This window comes from Lathamus discolor, chromosome 12, assembly GCF_037157495.1.
Source record: "Lathamus discolor isolate bLatDis1 chromosome 12, bLatDis1.hap1, whole genome shotgun sequence".
Lineage (NCBI taxonomy): Eukaryota > Metazoa > Chordata > Aves > Psittaciformes > Psittacidae > Lathamus > Lathamus discolor.
Window position 1 is genome coordinate 8,941,962 of NC_088895.1, and position 24,214 is coordinate 8,966,175.

At 45.1% G+C, this 24,214-nt stretch overlaps 1 protein-coding gene across 3 annotated transcripts in view; it reads right to left on the reverse strand.

The window, feature by feature from the left end:
• ULK1 (unc-51 like autophagy activating kinase 1) overlaps positions 1-24,214 on the reverse strand; it is an 82,426-nt gene that overhangs the window by 37,953 nt on the left and 20,259 nt on the right. For all 3 annotated transcript variants that reach the window (XM_065692138.1, XM_065692140.1, XM_065692137.1), the window contains exons 7-11: positions 20,351-20,524; positions 18,436-18,509; positions 15,708-15,809; positions 7,807-7,865; positions 3,125-3,207 (exon numbers count right to left, since the gene is read on the reverse strand). In XM_065692138.1, coding sequence (XP_065548210.1) covers positions 3,125-3,207; positions 7,807-7,865; positions 15,708-15,809; positions 18,436-18,509; positions 20,351-20,524 — 492 coding nt within the window. The remainder of the gene's footprint in view (positions 1-3,124; positions 3,208-7,806; positions 7,866-15,707; positions 15,810-18,435; positions 18,510-20,350; positions 20,525-24,214) is intronic.

A 24,214-nucleotide genomic window follows, 5' to 3' on the forward strand; every position in this document is an offset into this window, starting at 1 on the left:
ACAGAGGTGATGGAAATCTCTGGCAGGAAAAGCTGGAGTCTCTCAGGTTAGATCTGTTGTGGATGGAGAACATCCCTACCCCGCTAGGAATCGCTCAGCTGTTGGCACTTCCTGCTGCTTCTTCAGTCTGCTCCTCTAGAGGGTATCATCCCTCAACAGAGCTATTCAATTGAGAGGGTAGAAATAATGATTTCTTTCACTTTTCCCCCCTCCCAACTGCTTGCCACTTGTGCTTGCAAAGCAACATTTAAGCAGCTCTGCTGGTAATCATCACCAGCAAACTCAAACCCCTCGAGACTGCGAAGACCATCGGCTCCTGGTAGAAGAGCAGCTGGGACACAAGTAAACGAAGCTTCAAGCCTATGTGTTGCTGTTGCATGAATCAACTAGACTCTGGGGGACCTCTGTGAAGGGAATCACGCACATGTCCTAGAGACTACAGGGTGACTCAGGGAACAAGAAGCAGCAAGACATCCTGCTCCACTAGTGACAGTGGCTTATGAATCATCCCCGACCCAGCAGTACATACAAATCTTCACCTTGCATAGTGCAGGAGGGTAGATGAAGAGAGCAACCTATGTTAGTTTGCCAGTAGGAGGGTAAAGCACCTGCCTACTGGGAGCCATCTAAGGGAAGGGGAAGATCTGCTTCTGAAGGATCTAGAGCTCTGGGACATCAACATTTGTGCACAGCTGGCCACAGCTGGAAACACGACAATAGTTGGGAACAGAGAAGTGCTCTCACTTAAGTTTGCTACTGTTTTGGCAAAGAGCATCATCTGGAGGTCTCCTGAGCTGATACTTGAGGGAAAGGAAAAGGGTCCCTTCAGTAGGTAGGTCAGAGAATCTCCAAGCAACACAGAGGAGCTGAAGACTGAGCACCAGGAGAAAACAGCTGAGTTACACGCAGGAAGGAAGCTCAGATGCTTCAGAGGAGGCAGAGGTGGATGAGACGAAAAATACAACTGGATGCTGAGGAAGTGTACTGGTGTAAATAAAGCATTTATTTATATATATATATATATAAATATTATATATATATATATATATAAATGTAATGTTACAAATATAGATAATTTATTTAATATATAATATTATAAATATATAATATATAAATATTATGTATTTATAAAGGCTTTGGTACTTGCTTTCCTCTCAACTGACAGAAGATTAGAACACAGTATGGGATGCCACACACGCATTGAGATCTGCCATCTATAAAGCACAAGGAATATCCCAAATAGAGGCTTCTGTACAGAGTATATTCACAAGCCCCACCTGAGAATCACCTGCATCTTACAAGAACGTGCCAATTTAGAGAGAAAAGGATCCTGCCTGTGATTAAGGGCAGACAATCTCAGTGCAGCAAGATGCGCTGTTAAGAGTTATCCTGAGTGAAATCAAAATCTATTATCTCGAATTTCCAAGTGTTAGACTCTGACTCATGCAGTCTGCTCCCAGAGGTACAAAAACAGCTTATGGGGGGCTAAAAAGGTTTGCCAGACTCAATTTCTGACAGCAGGGAAACAGAAACCTCAAGGATATTTTCTTCTGAAATGCACAGCAGCATAATAGAAGAGGCAAAGATCTACATCCCAGATAGAGCTGCAGGGAGTAATACTGAGAAGTGCTTATATCCAAATCAGTCTGCCAGCAGCTTCAATGGCACCCTTTTCAAAAGGCTTGTTTTCTCACTTCTGCACCTTAGTGACTGGCCCTCTGCATTCAGCACTGGATAATTACGATCAGCCTCAGTTAATCCACATGCTTGCCTCCCCCAGGTGACACTGTCCCCAGAAAGGCTTTCCCGCTATCTCTAATCCAAAAGAATAACACAGGCAGCAAAACAATTTCTCTTCATAGACTAGCACATGCTGCCCAGCAGGAAACAATCCACCTGAGCAAATAAGCAACAACAACAGAAAACCAACCCCCAAAAGACAGAAATATCAAACCCTCTTACCCCAAGCATGACTAAAAGCAGTACCCTGAAAACACACAGCAGCATCACTTTATTTTCAGGAAACAAAGGTACTGTCTGCAGAAAGCTCTTAGTGAGAGGCACTTAACACAATCTGTGGGCTTTGGCCTCCAGCCTAGTTCCAAGAAAACCACATGACCAGACTTCCCCAGCATCAAACCTTATTCAAGCACAGGGGCTGAGGGGCAAACTTACCCTTTCCACCAGCAGCACTGGCCCATGGAGGCAAAGCTACTCCCTGCTGTTCTGAGGAAACACACCACCAGGACCAGCTTGCTTGGTGACAGACAGTATTCAGGTCCTGGTTTACCCTGGAGACAAGTCTAGACTATCTTTGCCCAAAGGGAAGGGAGAGGTGGGGGGAAAGAATAAAAAAACCCACACAGTTGCCTTTAGATGACTAAAAGGGATTCAGGAAAGGTTCTACCTCTGCCTGCTTTCCTGTAGGACATGGCTTCACTAGAGGTTCTTCAGACCTTTTGGCTTAGCTAGACGCATCTGGAAAAGGCTGCCAAAGCCGGAACCCCTGGCACATAACAAGTGTTCTCATTTTAGAGGGAATTAAGACAATAAAATAGAAAAAAAGGAAGTCTTTTTGCCCACCAAGTCTGGAGATAGAGAGAGATCTAAAGGGAGAGCCATGAGACTGCCAACTTGAACCGAATGAGAACCAAGGCATACTTCCACAGAAACCTGGACATGGAGTGAAGGGCCTGCAAGCAGCTACAGTCTCCTAGCTCAGATTATCAGTCAGACCTTGAGCAACAGAGGGTATAGACTGAATTGTTCATTAAATCGGTGCAGCTTGTAGCTTTGGGAGGGAACCATGACAGAGAAAGATATACCTTTCACCTGGCAGCATACTTAACCCACTAGAAGTTCAGAGAGATTATAAAAGCAGAAGCCAGGAGAAGGGATGCGTGTAAGAAGCGTTTGCTGAAGGTACGCCAATTCTCCAGGTCTACAAAACTGTGCTGGAATCAGCACTGACCTTTCTAGCACATACACTAAAACCTTCCAGGTAAAATCCAGCTGTTTGGATGCCTCTGCTAGCACCAGCCAAAAAAACACAACTATGTGCAGCACCATGGTGCAGAAGAAGACACAGACATGCAGCAGAGCTTGAACTGGAAGAAGGTCTTACCAAAGTCCATGCGGTCCTTATGATTACGCTGCAGAAGGCCAAGCAACAGCTGCCTCAGGTGGCTGGATGTCTCCCTGGGGATGCTAGGATTGAAAACAAAAGCAAAATCAGAGAGACCTGCAGTCTACTTAAACTGCTTTTACATATTCAGGAAGGCAACCTGCAAATGCAAACACACTTTGTGCCTGCTGGGCTAGGAACGTAACAGGAGCTCATTGCAGAGAGGCTGAACAGAAGCATCTCTATTTGCATCTATTTGACTTTTACTCCCCATTGTCATTGTTAAGGTTACAGGTAATCTAGCTTTAGTGGCCTCTCCCATGAGCACCTGCAGATCCTTCCCTTTCACAGTGGTGCCAATGTCATCCATGCAGCATGCAGTTATTTTGCACATGATAAATAAAGTCTCTTCTACTTGCTCTAAAAGGGTAAGGAGGTCACTAAAACGAAGCAGTTACCAAGTGGAAGCTTCCAGTTAAGACAATGGTGGTGAAATGTATCACCAATTACTACCATTTCTTAAAGCATTTGTTTTTCAATGCAGCTTATATACAGCATTTATTAATCAACTGAGACGTGAGCAAGTGCCACCCGATCAAGCTAAAATCAGTGCAGCTATTACCCACTTTCCAGTACAGCTAGGAAGAAAACACTCTCTTCAATGAGGGAACTGAGTGCACCCTCAGCAAGTTTGCTGATGACACAAAACTGGGAGGAGTGGCTGACACACCAGAGGACTGTGCTGCCATTCAGCGAGACCTGGACAGGCTGGAGAGTTGGGCGGGGAGAAACTGGATGAAATTTAACAAGGGCAAGTGTAGAGTCTTGCATCTGGGGAAGAACAACCCCATGTACCAGTACAGGTTGGGGGGTGACCTGCTGGAAAGTAGTGAAGGGGAAAGGGACCTGGGGGTCCTGGTGGATAGGAGGATGACCATGAGCCAGCAATGTGCTCTTGTGGCCAAGAAGGCAAATGGCATCTTAGGGTGCATTAGAAAGGGAGTGGTTAGTAGGTCAAGAGAGGTTCTCCTCCCCCTCTACTCAGCCTTGGTGAGGCCGCATCTGGAATATTGCGTCCAGTTCTGGGCCCCTCTGTTCAAGAAGGACAGGGAATTGCTTGAAGGAGTCCAGCGCAGAGCCACAAAGATGATTAAGGGAGTGGAACATCTCCCTTATGAGGAGAGGCTGAGGGAGCTGGGTCTCTTTAGCTTGGAGAAGAGGAGACTGAGGGGTGACCTCATCAATGTTTACAAATATGTAAAGGGTAGGTGTCAGGATGATGGAGCTAGGCTTTTTTCAGTGATATCCAGTGATAGGACAAGGGGCAATGGGTGTAAACTGGAGCATAGGAAGTTCCACGTTAACATCAGGAAGAACTTCTTTACTGTAAGAGTGACAGAGCACTGGAACAGGTTGCCCAGGGGGGTTGTGGAGTCTCCTACACTGGAGATATTCAAGGCCCGCCTGGACAAGTTCCTGTGTGATGTCCTGTAGGTTACCCTGCTCTTGCAGGGGGGTTGGACTAGATGATCTTTTTAGGTCCCTTCCAACCCTTGGGATTCTGTGATTCTGTGATTCTGTAATGGCAACTGCAGCACAGGAAGAGTTAGTAAATCGTTGTGCTCTCTCTCACCCTACAACCAGATGGGGGGGAGGCCAGGGCAGCTCTTTACAACCCCAGTAAATTGTAAGAAGCAGGAATAAATGAACAGATTAAGGCAGGGAAAGCAGAGATCAGCTCTTGCGTAAGCGGATTCAGCTCTGCTGACTTTCCTCCATAACCAGCAGCACTGTTCAGGGCTGTAGCAGCCAGGCCCTGCCTGCAGCCAGAGCAGAGCTCTCCATATTAAGAGAAGGTGGCTCCAACTCCTTTCAGCATTAACACTGTTCATCACAGCCATGCCCTGCATGGCCCCCATGGTCTGCCAGGCTCTCCCCACGTGAAGGTCAGTTCAGGTAATGGCATGTGTGCTCAGCATAGCAATTTCAACTGCGTGGAGCCCAAGCCCGCTCAGGAGCTCAGCACTGACGCAGGGCTGGGCTTTGCTGGGCTGGCATTGCTCACCGCTCTGAAGCCAAGCCTGACTGATGCTGCCACAGGCCGGGTAAGAAAAGAAGCTGGGACAAAAATAGTAGGGGAGGGGAAAAAAGGTGCTAGCTAGCACCATGAGGCTAGTGAAACTAGAGATGTGAGGCAAGGTATTTATAGGTTTCAGTACTACCCAGTTATTTTCCTGTGAAGCCCTAGGCCTTGCCGGTGTAAGGAATTTGAGCCCAGCAATTCCTAGAACAGAGAAAGATGGCAAGCATTCCTCATCCCTGTTTGTACTGCAGGAGCAGCTTTTCCATTCCTGACACTAGAATGGTTCCATGCGCCTTCCCAAAGTGGGAGGCCACCAGGCTCTGGAAGGGGTGCAGTTAAACTGAGATTCTGAGCCAAGAAAAAACACCCTCTTGTCAAAAAAGGTGTGCCTTAGAATCACACTGCGTAATGGAATAACCCAAGATACCACAGCTAGCAGCGTCTCCTGAAAAATACATTAGTACTGGAGACCTGCAGTCCTCCAGCGTTATCGTCATTACTTATCCACGACACATAAAGCTTTCATCCAAAATGAGTCCATTTCCCAGCAATGACTTTAGCTTTTGTATGGTTTTAAAGCCAAGAAACAGGCAGGTCAAGTAGTAGACCTCAGATGTCGCAACACAGACTGAAGACGGTGCAGATTAACAGCCTGTTTGCCTCCTATCTGTCACATCTAAAACATAAAGCTTTGCAGTATTATTTTACAACACCACCTTTTTAAACATAACAACAAAAGTGCCTTCTTTCCCCCCCATGATCTATAACATACTTTGCCATGCAAATCAGCACAATAAATGTTAGCTATTTAGATCAGTGCTATTAAAATTGTGAGGCCTTTGGGCTTTCTCCTATTGACATGAGCACCCCACCTCAGAATGGCATTTCACCTGTCAGCGATAGCAACAGCACCAGCCCAGCAGGCAGAGACTGAGCATCCAATGAGCTTTTCTTCCCCACCTGGTTCCCAAGCCAAAACACAGCACTTTCCATGGCAGTGCCATGGAGGTGGGTGCCAGCCTGCCTAGCCCCAAGGAGAATGAAACCAAATCCTGGCACTGCTGCAGTCTGAGAAGGAGGTCTCAAGTGGTGTTGTGTTTCATCCTGTGCTGGCAGGCCTGGCAAGGCCGTTTATTCATGTTTACTCAGGAAATAGCACAGATTGCAGCTCACGCTAGAAAGACAAACTGACTTTGGAAAGCAGGGAATCGGCATTTACACAAAGGCCACTTTGGATCTGACATTTATGGTGGAAAACCAATGGGCTTGGATCTAAATTGTGGAGGAATGTGGTAGTTAAAAAGTGGAGATAAGTGAAGATGGTAAATGCAGAGTGCATAAAAGACTAACAACAAAGGAAGACTAATCCCTACAAGAACAGACATGCTCTCTTATAGTTGAGCTTCAATTCTCCCCTCACCTGCCTCCTACTGAATCCACCATGAGCCAAAGCATGATCAACACAAGGAACCCTGTTCACTGTAGGAATTAATTTCCCTCTTAGCAAAAAGGACTACCTCAAAGATAGTAGGGAAAACAGAAAGCTCTACTCTCGGCTCACACATACTGTCTACCTCCACCTATGTGGTGGTTTTTTAGCTTTGAACTGTTCTGTTTGGTTGTTTGACATGACACCTTCTGGTTGAATCCCAGAAGGGAGATAGATGGCTCAAATTTTATCCTGGTAGAAATTTGTCCCTTCTCCTCCTTCCCTTTAAATACTTAAAGGGAAGTTAAATGAACAGCTCACGTCACTGCTAAGAGCTCTAGCTTCTTGACAGTTCTTTCTGCTACCTCTTGGAGCTGTCTAAAACTGAGAAAGGAAAAGAAGATAAAATCCATATACAGAAACTCATTGAATTTCCTGCATATGTGGCTGCATTAACAGCTCTACCAAATGGAAGCTAACTTTCTCGTTAAAAAAGGCCTTCTAATTTTTGGATGTATGATCTGGAACTTCAGTCCTGTCTCTATACCAGGCTGAGGCTTTCAGAGCAGGTGTGAGGTTCTGCTTTAAGAGCTCAGAGATCAAAAGCAAAGACCACAGCAACAAAACCAAAATATACTGACAAATCACAGCGCTGAGCAGCTAGGTAACATACACCGTGGTGGGACGAAAGCAGTTATCTTCCCCTTGGAAACTGCAGCAGTGTCCATTTCCATCGAGGTTATAGTATTTCCTCCTATTAGCAGGATGGGCACAAGCAGTTGCTGCCCTGACACGTGAGAAATGGGAATGTGATCTGCAGTCAGGTATGGCAGGTTACAGTTGGGCTGCTCGTGTGATTCAAGAATTGCCATGGGTTCTTTTCTAAGGCTCCCAGCCTCAGAGAAGCCATGTGTGGGACAAGACCACTAGCTGGCTCTTGAAATCACTATCAACTTCTGCAGTGTAGGAGAGAAGTAGGATCTGTGTTAAGAGTGAACACCGATGCTGTCTTTCTCTGGGTGAAACCACTGCCGGTTGAAGGAACGGAGGAAGGCATGTGGCCAAATATTTTACAGTCACCCCCCGAGTGACAAGCCAGGAGCACACAAGGACAGGTGTAAACACAGAGTAAACAAATGCATACAAATGGTGACACTGGAAAATGCTTACTTGGGCATCAGCATCTTGTTTTTCTCATAGAAGAGGCGAAGATCCTGTGGGCTGCTGGCCTGTAGAGAAGAAAGAAAACCAGTGCATGAAGCAGTTGACAGTGAAGGGAAGGGATTAGCATTTCTGTTTCACAGTTACTCTGAAGAGCAGAGGCACTTTTCAATTGCTGAACCAGCACAGACAATAAGAACCTGCAGCTCACTTTAGACTGAAAAGCCAGCACTGTACCAGAGTGAAAATGCAGCATTTCAGCCTGCTGCCTTTATGTTCCTGACCTGGTTCTGTCTGCTCTTCCCTTCCAAGGGCTGAGCTTCGTTGCAGCAAGCTCTGAGGCTCAGGTCTGAGCTGGCCCAATAACCTCACCCAGGAGGCTAAACAATTGCAGACGTGAGGAGTCCCAAATGATGAATGGCAGATCCCGCTGAGAACACGGATTAATGCTGCAGGGCATTTAGAAAAGGGGCAGGGAGCCTACTGATGGGCAAGAGATCCGTGAAGAGACCAGGAACATGGGGAAAACAGCAACTGAATTAGGATTTTCTATTTTAATTCCAGGAAGCTAGGAGATCTCGAGCCACAGCTCCTATTTGTGCACTAATACACACAACTGCTGGGGATGTTGACAACGGGATTCCAAACTCTGAGAGATGGGATTATTTAAAAGAAAAAGCTAGGCACAACTAGATGCTTATGGCTGTGGTTAAAAATAAAATCACCAGTAGAGAAGCACAGAAACATAAAACTCTCCTAATGTAATTTCTCCATTTGTTTTTATGCAATGAATAACACGGGCCAGTAAATTAACCCTTGTGTCTCAAGCTTTTCTGCTTAGGCAAAGTCTCTTTATGAAAGGCAGAGCAGGCTGGCATGACACAGACATGAGGGCACATACAAACAGGGAAGGAAGATCAGAGAGATTAATCTGCAATCAGTGTTGATGCAGCAGAGTGTGTAGGAAAGTGTGAACAAGGAGGCAACAGGCAGCTTCTTCTGATGTTCAGGGCAGGCTTCAAAAACCCTCGAGCCTTCCACCTACTTCCATTTCTAAATTAGAAGCATTTAAGGTCAATTAAGATGCTTAAAATGGCAAATCAGACAAGCCGATCTGCAGATGGCCATCAAAATACCACTAACACAGCATGGCTGGAAAAGCAGCCACATAAGATGCTGTTTCAACATCACCTACTCCCTCTGGCTGAAGATAAAAACTCGGGATAACAAGAGTTCAGTATAAAACTTAAACCAAAGGGAGAGTCCCAATGCTGCTAATATTAGTAGACTCACGTAGTACTGATCAGGACAGTATCCCTTGCATAGTCTTAGGAACCCAAACTTCACAGCTCTCCTATCAATTTGTACCAGTAAGAGCTACTGGGTTCCTAAAAAAAAGGAAATAAGAAAGATTTCCTGGTTCTCCTTTCTGCAAGGACATCTCCAACAGGAAGTGCAAAAACATGCTCTCCGCAAGCCATTAAAATGAATGTTACTTAGCAAAGCACCTTCTTACATAGATACCAAACTGCACTGAGATTTCCAATCGCTGCCACTCAATCTGATTTGGTTCAGTAAAACACCATTTTACACCTTTCCCATTGCAGATCTCGCCCTGTAATTAGATTCTTATTATTTGGCAAACCTGAATGAAGCAAGTGTAACCAAATGGCTTGGCCACAATGCTCTGCGTGATGAAAAATATGCCTGACAGACAAAATGTACAAGGAACAGAACTCCACTGCAGGGAAGCCAAGTGCTTGCTCACATCAGAGATAGAAGCCTTGGCTGTTTGCTCTGTTCATTTCCTGTTGCAACAACTCAATTGTTTCACAAATACAATGAAGCTCTGATCTATTTCAAACACTGTTTTGTCAGAAATCTTCCTGGTAATAAAGACAAGAGAATATTGAAAGCAGCACACATGCAAAGTCCAGTTCATTACAGAGGGTTTCTAAGCACTAGTTTGGATAGAAACAAAATCCTCTGTAAAAGTTATCCCCTCCTCTTAGTACAAATTAAAGAGATATCCCTGCAGGGATGTTGTTTCTCCACATCCTGCTGCCTCAGGACAATTCCCACTTGTTCTGCAAGGAACAGAGTGTCAGGCTGCAACCCACCCAGACCATGCTTCCTCACTAGGGCTGTTCCCAGGATCCCACAATTCCAGGTTGATCTCTGATTTAGGTGGCTGTCTGCTAGGGAATAGAGCCAGTTCAGTGAGTGCCCAGCACAGACAACTGTGGATCAGCATTCAGTTGGAAAGAACAACTGCATCTTCACATAACTTCATTATTAATCAACTGAGTCACTCAGTTCTGCTCCTTGCAGCAGGCTCTCAGGCTCGCAGTAACATGACCACTGCTCTCCTGCTGTTAGCATCCATTTCATAAAGCACTGGTACCTTCAGCCACTTTGCTCACCTCTTATTGCAATAAATTCTGCTTCTCTGACAATCATAAGAGGGGGAAAAAAAAACCCAACCAGCAATGCAGAAATGTCTGCAACACACTAGAAATGCCATTTGAATTCCTTTTTCTAGGAAGGTAAGGACTTACTTTGAAATCTACCTTCCAGGCAGATACACCCTACCAAGAAAAACACCAGAAAAAGCACCTTTGGTACCTAACAACTAGGCCATTCAAGGTACACAGAGCCAGCTGCTACCTGCAGGACACCATCCATCTGTCAGAAACAGGGATGCAGAATGGACAGCTCAGTTTTCCCTCAAAACAGAAGACACACCAGCAGGCTAATTCACACCCTTGTTCCTCCTCTCGTGTTACTGTGAACAGCTGCATTAGTGTAACTGGTTCTGGTTTTGTCTGTCCTTTCTATATATAAAGACAATTGGACAAATTCAATCCTGCCACTCTGTTACTTTGTCCTGAGCAGCAGTGGAAATATGTTGAGCCAACAAAGGCATTCAACATAAACCCTGCCAAATCCCATTCGGTGCTGGCTGCCTGCAAGTGAATTGCACACAAAAAGCATGCAGGGTGGCGTTTCCAAAAGCACTCAGCACTGGATTTGTTGCACTTGGGTGAAGACTGGATATAAAAGCCCAGCATTCAGTCAGAGGAAGGCCAGAGGCATTCACACCCCCAAGTGAACAGCACTGCCCAGTCAACACTTCATAGCAGGTCTATGGTATATGCTCTGCTCTTTCAGTCCTTTCCTTTGGGATTCCTGGGGATTCAGAGGTGCAGACAGAATTCAGAAAAAAGAAGTAAGTAATGATGTTTCTGGCTCAGCAGGTCTAGGGAATAGTTTGAAAACCTGCTGCAAAAACCTTCTGTTTGTGCAGTCTTAACAGTCAATACTTTAAGATGACTGCAACTGGGTGGCTGACATTGGGGGGAAACCTGAAAGCACAAAGAAACAAACAAAACCCTAAACCTTTTGTAGCTGTCCACAGATGTTTTTCTCTGTACTCCCAACAGAGCAGGATCAGACCCACAAACACCAATCTAGAAGCCAATGGCTCACTGACTACACACGTCAATCACTGCACTGACTCTTAGCGGAATAACCGCTGCCAGGAATACCTGTCCTCATTGACCCAGGACAGTCCAGAGGAACAGCCTTGAGGACAGAAGAGTGTCCTGCCTAACAAATACATCAGGAGTTCAAATTGTGGGTATAAAATCCTCCCTTCCCCAGTCTTCCTCAAGGCCCATTTCACAACACAGTAGTTGTTGTGATACATAATCCTAGTACTTATGCAGGCAGAATTAACCCAGAAATAAAGCAGTGGACCGGGTACACCAGGCTTAGAAATTAATTTTTCACCTAGCAGCCAGTGGGGATGAGAACATACCCAGGCACATTAACTCTTTTCAGAGCTGCCAGACAAGGCAGCAAAGCCTGCATTACCTCTCCTGTCACTGCCCTGCTCCCTGGCTCACCCTCCTGCAGACAAAGCACACCATGTCCATAAAGCAACCCCAAAGAAGATTCATACAAAGGTTCAGACAGCAGACAACCAGGTTTCATGGTCCTTAGCAGGATCTGATGTCCAAGCAGACCCATGTCACTGCCAGAGACAGCTCTGACACAAAGTGCATGTGCTTGGTGGTGCATCTGCTTACCAAGAGAAGTCCAGTTTTCAAAGGGGTCACACAACAGAAGCCACCAGGGACATCAGCATGATTCCTCACACACTCCCATCAGCAAAAAACCCCAACAAGATAAAAGACATTGATGTCATTTACTTCTAAAATACCATCTGACAAGGACTAGATTGGGTTTGAAAGATGTTTTTTCTTTTCTGGTTGTCACTTGTCTACACAGCATTCTGGTGGGCACTGGGTCCCAATCCTTCCAGCTCAGGTAAGGACAAGAGAAACCCACCACGTTCTCAAGTACTTCTCAGTGCAGCAAGTGGTCAGCAAGACTAGGAAATGCACTGTTGAAGTCCTCAGTGACTTGAAATGCAGTTTCAAGTCACAAGAAATGCAATCGTAGACCACTTATTAGGCAAAGCAAATTAACAATTCCACATTAATATAGTGCTCAGCAAATCTGTTTATAGGGATTATGAATCCCATTAATCTCATCCCTATGGCAGTCTCACTGTTTTGTTTATGGCCATGTTTAATACAAAAAGCTCCTTAAGACAGCTTCACCAGCCATCTCACCAACTGTTCTCATCTAAGCATCAGCAGCTTCTTTCTCATCTGCATGCAATGAGGCAAGGAAGGGACAGGAAGGGCTCTGGGAAGTTGCCTTGGGTGACCCACCTGCAGTTAATTTTGAGAGAGCTAGAAATCTCATTTGCACACATCTCTGCCTTGATTTAACAGGCACTTTCTGGATTGACAGCTGCCTCAGCCTTTCCACACACTGGATCTTCCCTCCATCTAGCCCAGTCCCCCCAAAGCCCTGCTTTATTTTTAGACAGCTCATTCCTCCTCACTGCAGATATCACCAGAGTCCCTTTGGTCTGCATCCTTGTGAGGGTGCCCAACTGGCTCATGTAGCAAACAGCCAGAGCTCCCAGATGCAGTTTCACGCCACTGTGCTCCACATTCCCATAGGAATCTCAGCAAAACAGAGGTGAGGGGCTGTCCTTGCCAGCCTGGGAGGGAAGACACAGTGAGGATTTAGCCTGAAGAGGTTAATGTCAGAAATCCAGTTCATGGCTGCCTTGTACAACTGGGTCTGCTGGTGGCACTATGTGGAATTAGCCTGTTACCTCCTCGCCCATTCTTAGCTGCCCTTCCCAAAAGCACTCATTCCTATTCACGGTCTCCCCATCATCTCCATCCACTACCCCTCTCTCCTTCTCAAAGCTCTGTAAACAATAGCTTCTCGCCTGCTCAGTGACCATCAGCAAATTCTTACAACATAGTCATGCCAACAAAGAAATAAAGCAGGTTAATCTTTAACTAGCTTTCCAACATCTGCCCTAGACAGGCTTCTGTAGCTATGAGAAGGCAATTTGTGACACACATAGTCAAAACAAATAGATGTGCACAGAGAACCATCTGGGCTGAGCTCTTCTCTCTCCCTAATCAAACAAATCCACAGCTGCTGTTGCAGTAACAAATGGGGCCTGGCATTTGGCTTCAAAATACAAACCCCAGAAGAGGAAAGGGCAGAGGGAAACATAAAAATAGAGAAACAAATGACCCCATGCTTGGCCCAACAGATGTTGGATGTATACAGGAAAGAGAGAAGTCATCCAATCAAGCAAGCACAAAGCAATGATCAGGACCTGCTGGGTAGGGACTGAAATGCCCCTTCATTGCCCACCACAAGGCAGGGTATTGTCATGCTTCAACCAGAGGGTGACAGGCATACAGGACTGCTCTCACCTCTGCCTGAGGATATACACATAGGCAGAGCTGATGGTTTTCTGACCACTTCCCCTTTCAAAACCTTGGCTGGAGAGCTGAATGAAGCTGACTAGTATTCCATGTTACTGCCTGTGAAGAGTCTCCTCTGAAAGAGCAAGTGTTTTCAGAATGTTTCTGTGACATGCTTCAATGAGCAATGATAAAAGCCACCTAATGTTTATAAAGAAACCAGATGCCCCACGGTTGTGTGTGAGCTACTAAGCAAAGAACACCTACAACACAGCCACCCCGTTAAACGATAACTAAATTCGAATGAGTACAGTATCAAGGTGCCTTTAGAGACTAAAAGGCACCAAGTAAGAAGCCAGAATGACTGCAAGGCTCTCCTATGCATGTAGAGTCAAAGCTTGCTTTCTCCACCCCCACATTTTTGTCTTAATGCACAAATATTTATTTCCTTTCATCCTAACAGTCATTTTCTCCTCTCAAAGATACCAGCTCTGACAAGAAGTGGATGCAGCCAGTAAGAAGGAGCAGTTCAGGAGCTGCAGTGTACTTTGTAGGGGCGTTTACAAAAACAGAAACATTCAAAGGAAATGAAGTCTTGCTCTAAATGCAGAGCAAGCTGATGGACAGAACATAAAGCACCGGAATGGAAGATTCTTACAGCAGCAGGGAAAAAATTACTCTGAAGGAGAAAAGTGTTCTTGGCTCAGACAAAACCAAAACATACCATTAATTTACTTCAGTATTTGCCCACTCTTTCCTGCAATTCACTTTATCCTGGTGATGCTACTGTATAAACACTCAAAGTCTTGTGTGAAATTCTAAAGGGCTGTGGAACTACAGCTCAGAAAGTCCTGCACTGCCTAACATGTGCCTTATTACAGGAGCATAGACTCTCACTCCCCACACACGCACTTTTTGCTTGGTTGGTTGGTTTTGTTTGGAGATTTTGGTTTGAGGGTTTTTTTATTAGAGAGCTGGGATAAAGAAATGCCAATACATGAGGAAACAGGGCCACACTTCATATTTGCCCCTAACTGATCTAAAAAGCTGAAGAGTTGGAATCAGCTGATACATCAGCATGTAAGTATGAGGTTTGGTCTTTTCCCATGGATTAGAGACAGAGTTCACACAAAGCAGCAAAAAAATATCAGCAACTCAAGCATCTCTCTGCTGTGCTCTAAGACAGCAAGGAAAAACAATGCTGACAAGTACAGCACTTCAAAATAGTGGTTGCAATGGAGAGTTGCAGACCTTATTCAGCATGGTAGAAGAAAAGCAATACACAGCGTGGCATACTAATGACTGGGAACAAGAAAAACGCACTGAGTCTAGAGGGACTCCAGCTATGCATCATTAAAAATGTAAAGTAATCCTAAAGCAACTTGCTGTTATAAGGCTGAGATGAATTATCCACCATTTGAAAATGTAAAATCAGTTAAGTTTTTTCACAACATATATGCCCTAGCTCATCCCAAAGTTATGGCATAAATTACAGGGTGGAGTTTTACTGGACTGTGTTATATTTGGAGGGGTTTGGACTTGGTAAACATAAACATTTCAGGCTGGAATGGTTTGCTGCGAGACGACAGATAAGACCCTTCTGATAAGAGCCTACTTAACTGCTCTATAAGTCAACTTAGCTACAACACATCAGCTACCACCAAACCAACCTGAATATGAACCTGCAGTTACAATCTTCCTTATTGTCCTTCCATGCCCAATAGAATAATAATTATAAAGTATACACTGTATAGTTGTAAACAGAAACTGTCTTTAAGTGTGGGCCTGGAAACAAAACCAAAACTGCTTTAACTGATTCATAATAATTTTTTGAAGAGATGACCCTTCCTAAGGATTTCTAACCAGGAAATACATTTCACTGAGACACAATCCAGAGAAGGAGAGTCATTCTAGTAACACATCCAACATTACAACATATAAAGCATCACATTGTCCAGGTGTTGGCCAGCCAGACCTCCCTGAGGCTAGATCTACCCGAGTTAATGTTATAGGTGACAGAAGCCTTAGAAATAAACAGATTAAAAGGAGAAAGAGAAAAAAGTAAGAAAAAATCAGAAACATTAGATTTAAGCAACTCACCTGAAAAGGAGCCTTTCCTGTTAGACATTGATAAATGATGGTTCCTATACTCCAGAGGTCAGCTTTGGCATCGTAGTGTTGTGACATAATGACTTCTGGTGCCTTTTGGGGGAGAAAACAGAAACGGGTTTTATAAAAGATACAGCTTTTTTTCCTTTCTCTTTTTTTATTAGCAAGAAAGAAACAGAAGTCACTGTTATGCTTTAAAACTGTTGAGCTAGATTCTACAGTAACCATGAAAGATTTGCTCCTGAAAAGACTGTAACACTACCTTAAAAGGGCCAATCCCCTATCTAGGTAGGAGAAGCAGAGACTTTCATTCATGCAGGCAAAAATTACCCTGTGCTGTTCAGCTCATTTGGGCAAAGCCAGTTCTTTCCTTCTTCTCAGTGTATCACTTTCTGCTGAAGTCGCCTGTGCTCAGGAGGAGCCTCACTGAAATTGCACAGACAGATCTTCTAAACCAAAGCAAGCAGCAGGTTTAGATGAAGAGCAGGAAAGGCTCACACTGAACAGGTAGGCTTTAGCCTCCACCCTGATCTGCATCACTTGTGTACTTTCCTGATTTAGCCCAAAATGGCAGCATATTAATTACGGTCCAGAGCTTCCTGCCAAGGTCACAGTTCGGGTTCAAAGACAGATCTTCACACAGCTTGAGCCCTGCTGTGCCCCAGACTCCAGGCTCTCATCTCACACCATGCCCTTGCGCGCTCCCTCCCAGGCCTGTTCCAGAAGCTAGAGACAGTGCAAGTCCACCGTGGCTAAGGAGGCAGTGTGCCTTATGAGCAGCAGCAGAGGGACAGAAGGACAAGGCTTGCTAATCCCACATGTTTGTAACAACAGATTTCATTGCAGTGCTGCCAGCATGGCACAGGATCAGTTTTTTAGCTCTGTTAGAAGTGAAGGACACATGCAATGGAAAAAAAATGGCAGCAAACAAGTTGTGGACGGGAGCTTGGTCTGTCCCTAAGGGAAGCAGGCATGACACCAAACAAAGCCAAGGAAGCAGGACAAGAACTACACAAGGAGGTTTCAAGCCTTACATATCAGGGTTAGACAGAAAACTCACTCTGGTGCGTGTAAAACACATTTCTTCTTTAAAAGAGCAGAATGAAAAGAGCAGCAATGGGCTGTTAGCTAAAGCAGGGAATAAAGGCCTGCCTTGCCAGCAGATGCTCACTGAAGACAGACTTCAAATACCCCCTAAATCCCAACTGAACCCTCCCTTCCCATTTTCTTTCAAATCCAGCAGTAAACACAAAACAATAGGAAACACTGAGATCCCCTGTAATGTCCAGAGTTGTTTAAAATGAATAAAAACATAAAATAGAAAAAGGCCATCACCAGCTTCCTCCACCCTTTCAGAAAATAAGCTGGGTGTTTTCATTGACTTTCACAAGACTCTGAAAGAAAAAGTGTCCCTAAAAATAGATGATTCAGGAAACGCTCACAGAAGAAAAAAGTTACATCATCTTCACATATAGCAGAGTTCAAATAAACATCAGGCTTCCAAATAAAGGGAGAGAGAGGAAGTCGGTGTTGCTTGAGTTCATACTGTGGAGCAGACTACCGAACACCCTATCCCTGTGCAGTGCAGCAGAGTCCAAGCCTAACTCTGCCCAAAGAGTACAGACAAAAAAACCCTTAAGAGTGGATTAGACCATATTCAAAATCAGATGCCTCCTGCCCCAGGGCACTTGTAAAACTTTCAACCTAAAATGATCTACAACATCTCCTTTTACTTTGAGCTCAGACACCCGCATCCCATGGAACTATTAGGTAGCTTTGACATTTCTATTTCTGGTCTGGTTTTGTCATCTTTGGTTTCACTGACTTGATGAGACCTCAAGATCTTGACTGCTGCCATAAGCACAAACAAGACATCACCTCCTCACATTCTGGCCCAGAGTGGAAAGTACAAAGTGGGTGACAGGGATCAGTTTAGAGTTTTTAAACCCATCTGTTTCACAAGCTAGGAAGTCATCTTGGAAGCAGCTGGTCTGGTGAAAGAATTAGTGGGAGTGGGTGGGGTGTGTTAAGAAGTGGAAATGCACAAAAACATAAGCTGCGAATAGAAGCACACTTAGGAATAGGGGAGCCAGAATGGGAAAATCTCTGCCTTCAAAAGGTCCATAGGTCTGAAGGGACTTTGCAAGACCAAAGAACTAAGAACAATTGGAGATTTTACAACGCTGCTGTCAGAAAGGGGCCCTTCTCCTGATGCTGTGACCTTAGCAAAAAATGACTCCAAAGGCCAAGGTAACAGGAGGTTTGTGGAACCACTCTGTCCCCAGAGAGCCTACTGAGGCAGTGATTTATGGAGATTCCTCACCAAGGAAGCAACATCTCAAATATAGCCAGATGTGTGAAATTATCACCCCAGCCCTCAATCTCTTCTGGTGTTACTTTGCTCACAGCAGAGGAAATAAATTTCATTTCCCCATGCCTTCAGTGGAGAAGCCCTGGCTCCCTTTGGAAGATGCTGTTTCTGGGAGCAGACAGCAATCAATTCTCTGTTTTGTTCAGTTCCATTTATCCACAGCTCACCTGAGAATTACATGACAACAGAGGCACCCAGAACTTTATGAAGTCTTCCTGTGTAATAGCTGGTTTCAGACAAGTAAATAAAATTTCACCTTTGGGGAAATGAGGAGGGAAAAACAAAGCCTTGCTTCTGGGGGGCAAAGCAAGAACAATATAGAAAAACCTGTAGGCAAAACACTCTTACCATGTACATTGGTGAACCACACAATGTTGCTGCCATCATATTATTCTGCAGGTACCGGGCAAACCCAAAGTCAGCTACAAAGAGAAACACACGTAGGTCAGGATCAGACACCAGCTCTATGGAGCTTGCACCTTCTCCTGTTGATTCCCCCATCTTCCCTTTTGCTTCCCATGAATCTTCCCAGCGAGTGCAAAGATTAAGAGAAATTTGAAAGCTCCCTTCTTGGGCAGTCACATCCTTGTGCTTATTATTAATGCACAGACATTAGTAAAGGTCAGACCAAGCCACAAAATAAGTATTAAGAAGAATAAACTCCCATCCATTTTTCAGATATCAACAGTCATTTCATCCTGTACCCGTTTGCCTGCGCTCCAAAATAGCAGCTGCTGGAAGCTGGAAAAGCTCTCTTGGCTTCAACTGAGAGTGTGTCAGTTCATATTAGCTACCACATCTGCTGCTATCTCAACTTTTAATTTGGGGAACTGAAAGTTCCCCTCCATTGAAAAGGCTGCAATGTAACAGACACCCAAGAGAAACCACTACTCACCACCACCCACATTTCCAGACCAGCCCAACTGAAAAGTCTTGCTCTGCTCCTTTAGCACTGAGCTGTTTTCCTTTAGAAACTGTTTCAACAGTGCTAACCCCGGTACAAGGACAGAAAGCTGAGTCATAGTTCACCTGGCAGCTAGAAAAGCCAGGGACAAGGAATACCAAGATGAATTACCTCTGCAGGTTACTCAGCATCTGATCATATGATACTTAAGGTTCTCTCAAGGTTACCAGATATTTCAAGCTAGGAGACTGACACAGCTGTTTATGCTGTCACATGTCATAGTGAATTGGTACAGCTAGCTACTCCCTGGACCATGCTCTTCTCAGGGAAGCAGGAGGGAGGAATTGCAGGGTACATCACACCCAAGAGCAGCCATGCCCACAGCCCTCCTGCCTGCATCGGCATCTCCCAGTTGCTTTCACGTTTCAGATAACACTGCACAAACAAGAAAGGGGGGGGGACCCCAAACAAACAAAAACCCCAAACCAAACTAACAAAAGAGAAAGCATCAACCCAAACACAAACACTGCTTCAGCCAAACAGGCAGCAACATTTCAATCTTTTCCACTGGACCTCATTTCTCAGCTGAATGAAAGCATTTACTCTTTCTCCACAGCACAAGGTTCAGGTGAGGGACAGTTTTAGCTAACTGGTATCAGCTTCAGTTTGTGAATTGTAACATAACCAAAAGGCCACATGTTGAGGGTGGCATCATCCAGCACCCATTTCTGAAGGGCCACGGAAATGTGTGCTCTGGATTTCTGGAGCATTTGTCCCAGCTCCTGGTCCATCTGTGCCACTTGCCTAATGTGCAAAAAGTGAACTACTTCAAGATGCAGCCAAGAAGCCTGCCTCTAACTGGGACTGTGGCAACACCCGCTTTTAGGTGTGCCTGACTCCCATTGTGTTCTCCAAGGCAAGCAGCAGGAGAGCTGCTAGTGTCAGGCCTTAAGACACCAACATTTACCTCAATACTATTAAAAGCTGAAGACAAAAGTCACAATGCCTCCTCATTTATTGGTAAGCCTGGAGATTACAAGCCAATCAGGGCAGGCTGGTATTTGTTTTTACCAAGGGAGGCACCGTTCAGCTAAAGTGGAGCAAGGCCTGCCCAATTCTTTTGCGCTAGCCTGTGTTCTGGCAGAGCAGAAAGCTCTTGCTCTTACTGCTTGGAACAAACTAAAGCATCTAAGCAGAGAAACTAAGCAAGGAAGATGAGAGACATTAGGGCATTTTAAGAAGTGCAGCAATTCTTCCCTTCTCCTAGACAATTCCCCAAAGAAAGACTGAGGCTTGCCCCTTATCCATCACCAACCCCTCCTGGGAGCGCTTCGGGTGATGTTTGTAACGGGGTCTTACCGATCTTTATGCGAATGTTGTTGGGATTTGATTTCCTGCCTCCAGCATAGGAAAGGAGGATATTCTGTGGTTTCAGGTCCCGATGGATGATGCCTTTGCTGTGCAGCATTTTCATGGCCCCTGCTATCTGCTGGAGGAAGAGCCTGATGGTGTCTTCGCTAAGCGTCCGCATAGCTAGGAAGGAGTTAAAAAATAACCACAGGTGAGGACACTACAATGCCGGTTCTCCAAAGAGCCCAGAGGGCAGTTTCTCCACAGCAATTACCCATAATTTGTCATTTTTATTTCCACGTATGGTGTTTTTTTCTCCACACAGTTTCCAAATTCCTATAGGCAACAAGGGAGAGCCTTTGCATTCCCAGCTTAGCCTGTGGTCAGGGCTGTTTCAGCCCTGAGTCCTTCATGGTGAACTCAGGCCAGTGGCAGATGCTGAATCTGGGTTATCAACTGCATCCAAAAGTGACATTTGGTGAGGGTTAGGCTTCGCTCCACAAGAGCTGCCAGCCAGACCAAGGCATGCACTCCTGTGGCCCAAGTTGTTGGAGGATCACTGCCTTTGAGCTATGGTCAATAGCAGTTGGATACCTAAGGTCAGAGCTTTATCACAAAGACTGCATCTAAAGGTGGAGCTAAGAGGAAGTGAGAGGGAGTTAGGATTAAGGTTTATGCCTGCAAGAATCATTAAGGCTCATGCTGGGCCTGGAAAGGATGGCAGGTTAAATGCAACCAATCAGTCAGGAGATATGGCCAGTAGGATCTGTAACTGTAGGGTATGAGTTCAAGTCTAGGCCTAACCCTTGAGCATCATCACCTGCTAGACCAAATCATATCCCTAATCCCAAACCCAGTCTTAGAGTGAACCAGTTCGATACCTAACAACATACCCCTAACAAATGGCCCCTGCAAACCAGCATCTGACACACTCCATCTTGCATCCATAGACACAGCAAGAACATCTCGGAATGCTTTCAAATGCAAATTAAAATATAGAATTTAAAACATAAGTGAATATGGAAGCTCTGAACTGCCCTCTCCTGAGATACGGGCTTCCCAAGAATTATGGTGTGAAAACAAACACTGAAGGGATTAAAATAACGTTTAACTGGCTCTTCTAATCAGAGCAATGCAACATTAGCTCTCGTTATTTTAAGAGGTATAGGTATGGAACTCTTGCCAAAGCTGGGAGCAGCCTGCTGAACCAACTCCAGGATCAACAGCACTACCAGCCGGGCTCCTTCTCAGCCACTGAGCAAGGCAGGCTCAAAGCAAGCACCATTCCTCTTGAATAAAATGATTTCTTCTGTAAAAGGTCCCTGTAAATTACTTGGTACTTCATTAGTGTTTTTCCAGCTGTTCTCTAGTAAGACATTAAAAGAAGCTGGCAGGAGCTTCAAAATGCTGCTCTACCTAGTCAGCTAGGAGGGAGGAATCCTTATGAAAACACAGATGAGGCTGCACACAGCTTTAACACAACACAGGAAATTAAAACTCTAACTTTGAAAATAGGTGCATGGGAAACAGCAAGGGACACGGGTAAGTTCAACAGCACTTGGAACAGAAAATAAACTCCCACCGCTCCCAAACCTCAATGTTCTAGAAGGAAGCACAAGCAGAGAGCTAAAATGTCACCATAGCTATCAGTTGGTCCTGGACCCATACACGTGAGACCAGTGCACATGCATATAGTGTTTCTTTCCTCTTACTGCGCCTTCTTCCTCATGAACTGGCACTCAGCTGGAATTCAAGAGACTCCTCTGCAAGAAGGGGAGATTCTGTGAAGGGATTTTGAGGACATCAAGAGGCAGCTCAGATGCAAGTCTTCCAAACCCACTTTCATCTTCCAAAGAAAAGCCCTGCCTTATCTTTAACAAGGCTTTCCCTCACCTCCTGCTGAGATGTATCAGTGTACTCAGTCCTGTACCATTTTCTGCTTATTAAAGGTCTATCATCTTAGCTGTGCTCAATCTTCTCCTCAACAAAGGTCCACGCAGCATTTCTGCTATTCCTATTCAAGGAAATCTATGCAGAAATGGTTAAAACACCTTCTTTAAACAGAACAGCAAGAATTCAAAAGTCTTTTTGCCAATTCAGCTGAGGCCCAGGAAAGGCCAGGCTGTCTTATCCCATAAACTTGAAGCAAGACTTGAAACCTGGCAGATCTTAACATTACTAGCCTGGCAGGCAATTACAAACCCCTGGCTAAATACACTCTGCCTCTAGCAGAGAAGCCATGCTGTTGAGAGCCTTGTTCTGACCTGCAGTCCCAACAGCGTGCCACATCCTTAAGGCGTTACCCTCTCCTTTATATAATTTGGTGGCTATAAGGCTAACACGGCACTAGCCACCACCCCTCAGCAAGCCAGCTGCGCCTCCCTAATGTGGTTGTACCTCTTCATACTGAAAACAACAACATTCTTACCAAGATCTGAAAAATCCATTTACCCAAAGGAAACAGGGCCTCTAAGCTACTAATTCCTACAAAATTTAAGCTTTTCCACTTCTCGGAAGACTATACGAAGCTCTCAGCCCTGCAAAAGTACCGTCTTCCTTACGGGAGCAGAATCTAAGCTGGCATATTGAGCTTGAGGACAGATTCCCCCCAGTACAACTCCTGTGGCATAGCGGAAAGCCTGTGTTGAAGCACAGCAAAATTAGACACGAGGTCTGTTGAGTGCTCTGGCAGCACTAAATCTCACAAATCCAAGCGGTGCAGCCAGGCAGGACTGTGAAATTGAGATGCTGACTTCAGTAACAGAGAAGGGACGGTTGGCTACTTGGACAGCGCAGGGGCATACCCTGTACCTCCCTCCATTAACAAACAGGCTGTAATAGAAAAACAAAAGTCCTTATCTCTTATACTCAGCCCATCAGTCTACCGCATGCCAGCGGCAATCTCCAGCTGAAGGACAGAGACATAAATACAACTGACATTTTTAGTGACTTCAGGATATTGCTCTGCAAAAGATCCTCTGGAACAGCCACCATCAGCAGAGGGAGGGAGAAGATATACAAGACCCATTCAATTTAGGTGCCATCAAATAAAAACAATAATTAAAACAAGTGCAGAGAACAAAACTCTCCTCCCTTGATACATCCCAAATAGGGAATTTGTTCTTCTATCCCTGTAAAAAGGGGATGTTCTCATCTTCACCAGAAAACTGGCAGAACACTAACCCACACTGAAGTCTGGGCATCCCTGAGGATGTCTGTGGTGAGCAATACATTCTTGCAGAGAATGCTGTTTCACAAGCCTTACTCTGCTATTACTGAGAGCGATAATATCCCTGTTTATTTTACTGGGCTCCACTTCAGTGAGGAGGCACTCAGCTTACTGCCTGGGGAGCAGCAGCAACACAGGGCAGTAGATCAGAGCAAATATTTACTGTGGGTCAGCGTGGGACCCGCATGCCTCATAGCTCTTGAAGCATAGGAAAAGGACAAAACCACCTAAAAAGTCAGCCTGTGCAAAGATGTTCAACCTACAAAGAAACTTCCAGCTAGGCTAGAAACAGCCCTTGCCAGCTGATCCAAGGGTAGATGCATTGGTGTACAGCCACTGATGTTACATGACAACACTGTTTTGGAAGAGCTATTTAGGAAGAACTTCTCCTCCTACCCACAAGCATCTCTAACATGCACCCAATCCCACTCACACTGAAGTCTGAGAGACCAAGCTGGTTTATTTGGGGCCCATCTTGTAACTACCCCAGCTCCATCCATGCAGAGCGTGGCCAGTGAGATTCTGTGAAGTCGGCTGTACAAGTTAGAAGACTTATTGCAGATAGGTCTAGTCTTATCATAGACATTTCTTAACTACCTAGGTGTAGAGGGTGAAAAGTTACACACCAGTGCCTCACACCTCTT